The 8,973-nt window shown below is 28.3% G+C and overlaps 1 protein-coding gene across 1 annotated transcript; it reads left to right on the top strand.

Annotated features, from left to right (window-relative positions):
- Window positions 1-6,485: 6,485 nt before the first annotated feature.
- On the top strand, window positions 6,486-8,177 carry LOC135930869 (ATP-dependent DNA helicase PIF1-like). Its single transcript, XM_065467665.1, has 2 exons — window positions 6,486-7,497; window positions 8,113-8,177. Exons 1-2 carry the CDS (start codon window positions 6,486-6,488, stop codon window positions 8,175-8,177), a joined length of 1,077 nt encoding a protein of 358 aa, XP_065323737.1.
- The last annotated feature ends 796 nt before the right edge of the window (window positions 8,178-8,973 follow it).

Genomic DNA, 8,973 nt, shown 5'->3' with positions numbered 1-8,973 from the left:
CAAAAAATGTCAATCAAATTTAGCCAATAGTTATCTTTTAAATATTATTTGTCTAATCAAAATGATTATAGCAGTCACAGTCACAACTGTGACATTATATAGTCAATTATTTTACCTGATAATAGTCAATTATAATTTTGTTAATATATTATGTAATATTCAACTTTTTTATTAATTATTGGACGTTTGTCCTACTTAAATAGGGAGTGATTCTTAATAATATTTAATTAATATTAACAAATTCGGAAGTATTTAAGTTATGTTAAATTGTAGTTTTAATCTCCATGATATTTAGCGCCATCTATAATATTATATTTTATATTAAATAGCAATATATTTCTAAGTTGAAATGTAAATATTTTGTCTTAATTGATGTCAAATATATTGTTCTTTCTATATATCTATAATTTATCTATCTATCTATCATAGCAATTTTAAGCCAATTTAGATCATATTAGCAAAATGGATTTAATCTCCTATAAATCATGGAAAGCATTTCAGAAGTATTTTGAGGCAATAGGCAGGAAGGAACATTAGTATGAAAAAAATGTTTGCAGATAATCCTACAAGAGCTAAGGAATTCAAATCTATAATATATATATTCAATAAAAATCATCATAGCTTAAACATATCAAACACGCATTCATAAACCAAATAGAACCGCCATTTTCAAAAAAAGAATTTCAATACAAAAAACAATTACAAAACATATAATAATATAATAATTACAATAATTGATATTTTTTTTAACAGACACAACATCGAGCAAAACCTTCAATCATCAGTAAATAATTATATTTTTTAACAGACACCACATCGAGCAAAACCATATACTTTCAATTTACACATCTTAATCTTGAAGATACTGAAAATCAAGAACAAGTTGAACATTACATATACTTACGTTTTATCTGAGCATCTTATTTTATATTTGAAAATTCATTTATCTATTCTATTTTACCCACGTTAAGTGACAGATTTAGGGAAGTTAAAATTTTTATAAATACTATTTTTTAAATTCCTGCACAAAAAACAAACTTACATATACATATAATATTAGATAAGTTTTTTAAGGTTATCTCATAGGCAATGTAAGTTAAAATTTTTATAAATACTATTTTTTTAGATTCCTGCACAAAAAACAAACATACATAATAAATACATATAATATTAAATAAGTTTTTTAAAGTTATCTCATAGGCATTGTAAGTTAAAATTTTTATAAATACTATTTTTTTAGATTCCTGTATAAAAAACAAACTTACATAATAAATATATATATTAAATAAGTTTTTTAAGGTTATCTCATAGGCAATGTAATTTAAAATTTTTATAAATACTATTTTTTTAGATTCCTGCACAAAATACAAACTTACATAATAAATACATATAATATTAAATAAGTTTTTTAAGGTTATCTCATAGGCAATGTAAGTTAAAATTTTTATAAATACTATTTTATTATTTTTTTTAGATTCCTACACAAGATACCATTCAACAAAACCAAACAATGGAACGTTTCATACTACCAAAATCTAAAGAAGGCATTATTGCTTCAACAAGAGTAAATTTTATATTTTTAAGATGTGATTCCGAAATATATATTTATTAGGTGAGGGGCTATTCTAATATTTTCCATTATTTTTTATAAATATGTTTATGAAGTATATATGTAGTAATTTTATTTTATGTCCACAATAATAAATATTTTAAACTAAACTTATTTTTATAAAATTGAGTAATTCTTATATTTTTAAATTTTAATAATAAATCAACATAAGGAGAAAGCTAGAAAGAGACAGGCACTTTGTCGTATCAAGAAAAGGAACAAGCAAGGTCTTATTCCTACAACATCCAACCATCTTGAAGATACTGGAAATAAACAATTTGCTTCAACATCCAATCATCTTGAAGATACTGAAAATCAAGAACAAGTTGAACATTACTGTGGGCCATTAAAATCTATTTTATTATTTTTTTTAGATTCCTACACAAGATACCTTTGGTGCAATATCTAAGTATAATTTTTTCAGTAATCCTTTATCAATAAAAACAAATCAAGTTAAAAATTTTAATTTATGACAATAAATAAATTTATTTAAATTAGATTCCACGGATCATATTGCCGAAATGTGCCATTCAACGGACTCTTAATCTACCCAAATCAATAAAAACAAACGAAGTTAAAAAATTTAATTTATGTTATCAAATAGATTTTTTTAAAATTAGATTCCACGATATATATTACCGAAATGTACCATTCAGCAGAATCTTAATCTACCAAAATCAATCAAAATAAAAATTAATTTATGTTAACAAATAAATTTATTTAAATTAGATTCTACGAATCATATTACCCATTAAACAGAATCTTAATCTACCCAAATCAATAGAAACAAACGAAGTTAAAAATTTTAATTTATGTTAACAAATAAATTTTTTTAAATTAGACACTACCAAAATCTACTATTCATCAAAACCTTAATCTACCCAAATCAATAAAAACAAACCAAGTTAAAAATTTTAATTTATGTATAACAAATATTTTAATAAATATAAATTTCTGAATCACATCTCATAAGATAGATAAGAGATTTTTTGATTTATCCATCATCAGTGGTTATTCAAAATTTATTATTTATTTATGAAGTATATGGTTATTAATTTTAATTTATGTCCACAATAAAAAATATATTTCATCAACTAATAAAAAAGAAAATTCTTATTTCACTATCATCTTGACGGGCAAAATATAAGATAAAATAAGTATGTGCTACATAATCGTAATTACCCATGGAATATTTTAGAAAAAATTATTATAGGCCTGGCATATGTTTACATCAGAGCCGGTGTATTGATTGTGAAATCAATACCCATTGTAACTTCAATACCGTATTGATATCATTATAGATTCAATACCGTAGTGATATATTGCTATTGTAGAATCAATACCGTATAGATTTTTAAGATGTTTGCATCGCTTCAAATATATTGGCGACCATTAAAATTATAAAATATTTATTTATTATATATTTTTTCATCGCTTTATAAATATTGGCGGCCATTTTCGATTTGTAAAAATTTTATTTAAAATAGATTTAATAGTTTTAAATATATTAAAATGATAAATATGATTTTCTATTCTTTTATATAATTTATCAGGGAATTTATTTATTTTACAATTCTTGATATCCTATATATTTTATATTTGTTTACTCATTATTTGTAATTTGTGAAGTGCTATATAATTGGGTATTCAAAGTTTTATAAATGATATTATGAATTCAAATAAATTAAATGGACCTTATTAATTGAGTTTATAAAATTTTGTGATTCATATATAAATGTCGAATCAAAGATTTATAAAAATCTATAACGTATTGATTTTTGATGGTATTTATTTTACAATTACACCGGGTCTGCAGGTCTCTGAATAATCACAAAAATATTAAATTATATGTATAATTTTTAGCAGACCTCAAATTTATTTTATTTATTTTAGATAAATATTTCTGCACAACAATCATTAGTACAAGAACATTATTGTGGATTACTCAACACTAATTGCGATTATTGCGATTCTCTAAATTTTTTATAGGAAAAACCCACAGATGACAAATTTAAGAATTGCTGTCATGAGGGTAAAGTTAAGATACCATCAATCCGATATATTCCTTTTTTACAAGACCTTTTATCTAATCCTAACAATGAATTTCATTCAAACTTTATGAAATATATAAGATCTTATAATAGTTCACTTGCGTTCGCATCCATGGGAGCACAGATTTCTAATAGTTTAAACCCAGGCCCATATTGTTTTAGAGTTCATGGGCAAATTTATCACCGAACATCTCATTTATATCCTTCCACTAGGATGCCTCCTAAATTTGCACAACTATATGTCCTTGAGACCACCCAGGCTGTTAATGGCAGGTTACACATGAAAGAAAATTCTGGTTGCAATGAGGATCTCTTAAAAAGATTAGATATTTTAATAAGACAGAATAACCCATTTTCTATTAGTTTTAAAACCTTGGGAGAAATTGAGAAAGAAGAAAAAAATAGGGCTATTCAAGAAAATCGTCCAGTTCAAAAAATCAATATGATTTTTCGTGCAGATCGCTCAAGTGACAAGCAAAGATATAACATTCCTAATATAGATGAAGTAGCTATGATTTTTACAAATGATGATGGTGAACCCCAATTTAAACGGGATATCAAGGTCTATCCTCGAGTTGATGGTAGTGATCTGATAAATATAAATATATTAAGCCCTAATCTTGATCCAATGGTATATCCTCTATTATTTCCTTTTGGTGACCCTGGTTGGAAACCAGATTTAAAGGGTGAAGATACAGGGCATACAAGGGCAAATATCTCACTACTACAGTTTAAAATATTTAGATTAGCAATTCGTGAAAATGAATTCAACCCAATCCTTTTTGGTGGGAAATTATCACAACAATATATTGTTGATTCCTATTTACAGGTCGAGGCGAATAATTTAAATTTTATTAGACAAAATCAGCCAAAATTACGAGTAGATGAATATTCTGGATTAATGGACTACTGGAAACAAAGTCAAACAATATAATTCCCGGCAAAGCAGTAATATTACCATCATCTTTTCAAGGTTCTCAAAGAAATATGCGAGAACGCTATCATGATGCAATGGCCATGCTCAAATTTGGCAAACCTGATTTGTTTATTACTTTTACATGCAATCCTAATTGGCGTGAAATTAAGGAAAATCTATTTCCCTGGCAAAGTCCTACAGATAGACCAGATTTAATAGCCCGTGTTTTTAAATTGAAATTAAATGAATTATTGTTCGATATAAATAAAAAAAATTTATTTGGTAAATCTATGGCTTTATATATACAATCGAGTTCCAAAAAAGAGGTTTGCCTCATGCCCATATACTTATTATTTTAAACGATGATAGCAAAATTGAAACATCTCAACCTATAGATAAATTTGTTTGTGCCGAAATGCCAGATAAAATTCTCGATCCTAAACTTTTTCAGATTGTTACCCATTTTATGATACATGGTCCTTGCGGGATATTTAACCCCAAATCGCCTTGCATGGAAAATGGCATATGTACCAAAAAATTTCCGAAGGATTTTCAAATGGAAACAAGACCAAATATTGATGGGTATCCATATTATAAAAGGCGAGATAATGGTATTACAATTCTTTCCGGTAAACCTACGGATAATCGTTATGTTATTCCATATAATCGATATCTAATGTTAAAATTCAATGCTCATATTAACGTGGAAATTTGTACATCTATTAAATCGGTAAAATATATCTTTAAGTATATTTATAAGGGCTATGACTGTACTAATGTTGACATTAATGTTGCTTCAAATATAAATATTCATGACGAAATTAAATCACATTTAAATGCGCGATATGTGAGTGCATGTGAATCAATGTGGAGATTATTAGAAAATAATATGCATGACCGCTCGCACGCTGTTATTCGCTTAGGAATTCATTTACCTTTACAACAGCAAGTATATTTCACTGCTGGACATGAAAGAGATGCTTTATTGAGATCAGAAAATAAACATACTACTTTAACGGCATGGTTTGAGTTAAATAAGACAGATCTAAATGCTAAACAATATCTTTAAGGGGAAATACCTTATCATTATATGTTTACAAATTACCATTGGAAACTAAGAAAAAAACGATTAAATGTAATTTCGAGAATGTATTCCGTTCATCCTAATTCTGGTGAACGATTCTTCCTTCGATTATTATTACTTCATGTTTGCGGGGCTACAAGTTTTGATTATTTAAAAATTATTAATGGAATTTTAATGAGTACTTTTAAAGAGGCAGCTATTAAAAGAAATTTGTTATCAGATGATAAAGAGTGGGAATCATGCTTAGAAGAGGGATCAATATATCAAATGCCGTCACAACTTCGGAGTACTTTTGCCTTTATCTGCATTTTTTGTCAGCCTGAAAATCCTGCATATCTATGGAATAGGTTCAGATTTATGATGATTGAAGATTATTTGCGTCAATATTCAGAAGTAATTGCAATAAACATGGCTTTAATGGACATTGAAAACGTTTTTCTTGATCATGGTTTATGCTGTCAAAGTTTTGATCTTCCTTCACCTACAAAAATCCCCCCAAAACAACATTATGATGCCCATGTTGAAGCTGCCGATTCAATCGAGCGTATATCTAAATTAAACCGATTACAAAAATATGCTTTTGATTTAATTATACAAGCGATTGAATTAGAAAATATTCCAGAAAGATATTTCTTCGTGGATGGCCCTGGAGGTTCAGGTAAAACGTATCTTTACAATACCTTAATGTGTTATATAAGAGCAAAAAATTAAATTGTATTGCCTTTTGCAACCACCGGCATATCCTCTATTCTTTTAAAGGGGGGAAGAACCATCCATAGCGGATTTAAATTACCTGTGCCTATCTTTGAAACTTCTACATCCCATATGAATTTACATAGTTCGCTAGCTCTAGATATTAAAAATAGCAAATTGATTATTATTGATGAGGCCACAATGATGACTAAACACGCTTTGCGATGCATTGACCGATTACTTAAAGACATTATGAAAAATTCCCACCCATTTGGCGGAAAAGTAATTTTATTAGGTGGAGATTTTAGACAGACTTTACCAGTAGTGCCTAAAGGCTCCAAAGTCGATATTATAGAGTCCTGTATAAAAAGTTCATATTTATGGAGTCATTTTAAAATAATACATTTGATTGATAATATGCGTATTTCATCAGATCAAGTTGATTACAATGCTTGGTTACTTAAAATTGGAGATGGGCTATCACGCAGCAATTCTGATCTTCCTATAAATAGTGTTGAAATCCCACCTTATTTGCTTGAAAATGATTCATTAATAAAATGTGTGTATGGTAATTCTATAGAAATTGCTGATATAGATAGTCTTTCTACTAAAATAATATTAACCACCAAAAATAAAATTGCACTTACCCTCAACAACGATATCATTAATATAATTTCAGGCCCTATCAAACATTATTATAGTGCAGATTCCATTGAAAGCGATAATAAGGATGATATAATGAATTTTCCACTAGAATTTTTGCATTCACAAACTCCATCCGGTATGCCACCTCACAAGCTAACACTTAAGGTTGGTACAATTGTTATGCTATTACGCAACTTGAGCCCAAAGAAAGGACTTTGTAATGGTATCCGTTTAATCATACGACATTTACATATTAATTTTATCGACGCTGAGGTATTGACAGGCACTAATAAGGGTTATCGAGTTTTTCTCCCACGAATAGATCTAGCTCCAAGTGACTCTCAGTTACCATTTACTTTAAAAAGACGACAGTTTCCTATAATTCCCGCTTTTGTGATTACAATAAATAAAAGTCAAGGACAAACTTTTGATCATGTAGGCTTATTCCTCCCTGAGCCCGTCTTTGCCCATGGACAACTATATGTGGCTCTTACTAGATGTAAATATCAAAATAATATGAAAATTATAATTTTGCCATCAGAATTACAAGGAAAAATTTTAAAAAATGATAAAACATTCACACAAAATATCGTATATAATGAAATCTTAAATTCATAATTTGTAAGAAATTTAAAAAAGTCACCAACTTTGTTATTCACCATCAAATCACCAACTTTACATCATCTTCAAAAACTAAACCACCTTGAGCAAAGAAAAGAGAACTTCTTCACCATCGCTAAACCATCTTCCTCACCAAAAACAGTATATTCTATTTTATAATTTCAATTTACACGTTTTATTTCAGGTTATTTACAGCAAACTACGAGCAAGAAAATCACAACATCATCTTCAAAAACGAAACCACCTTGAGCAAAGAAAGAGAACTTCTTCACCATCGCTACCAACAACAGTATATTCTATTTTATAATTTCAATTTACACGTTTTATTTCAGGTTATTTACAGCAAACTACGAGCAAGAAAATCACAACATCATCTTCAAAAACGAAACTACATTGAGCAAAAAAAGAGAACTTCTTCACCATCGCTAAACCATCTTCCTCACCAACAACAGTATATTCTATTTTATAATTTCAATTTACACGTTTATTTTAGGGTATTTACGGCAAACTACGAACAAGGAAATCACAACATCATCTTCAAAAACGAAACCACCTTGAGCAAAGAAAAGAGAACTTCTTCACCATCGCTACCAACAACAGTATATTCTATTTTATAATTTCAATTTACACGTTTTATTTCAGGTTATTTACGGCAAACTACGAGCAAGGAAATCACAACATCATCTTCAAAAACGAAACCACCGAGCAAATAAAAGAGAACTTCTTCACCATCGCTAAACCATCTTCCTCACCAAAAACAGTATATTCTATTTTATAATTTCAATTTACACGTTTTATTTCAGGTTATTTACGGCAAACTACGAACAAGGAAATCACAACATCATCTTCAAAAACGTAACCACCTTGAGCAAAGAAAAAAGAACTTCTTCACCATCGCTAAACCATCTTCCTCACCAACAACAGTATATTCTATTTAATTTCAATTTACACGTTTTATTTCAGGTTATTTACGACAAACTACGAGCAAGGAAATCACAACATCATCTTCAAAAACGAAACCACCTTGAGCAAAGAAAAGAGATTGAAATCTCCTTTTTTAGGTAAAATTTTCTATATTATAAAATTTATTATATTATATTTTTTAATGCATATGTGTTGTAACCCGATAATCATCAACTCTTGAAGTATAAATATTTATTATATTTTCTTATAATTCATATATTTGTCTCTTTTTTTCTATTTCTTCCTTCTTATTTTTATTCTTTTTTTCATTTCTTTGCTCCCCTAAAATCCATCTCCTACCTTCACGCGGTGGGGAGTGAACAGTAATTCTGACTAACAGGAGCTCTGGTAAATAATGTTAGTATTTAGGGTGCTAATAAGAGATATTGTT

This window comes from Gordionus sp. m RMFG-2023, chromosome 1 (assembly GCF_954871325.1).
Source record: "Gordionus sp. m RMFG-2023 chromosome 1, tfGorSpeb1-WG-v2, whole genome shotgun sequence".
In the NCBI taxonomy this organism is placed as follows: Eukaryota; Metazoa; Nematomorpha; class Gordioida; order Chordodea; family Parachordodidae; genus Gordionus; species Gordionus sp. m RMFG-2023.
Note: the sequence above shows the minus strand (reverse complement) of the source record. Positions and strands in the feature narration are given on the sequence as shown.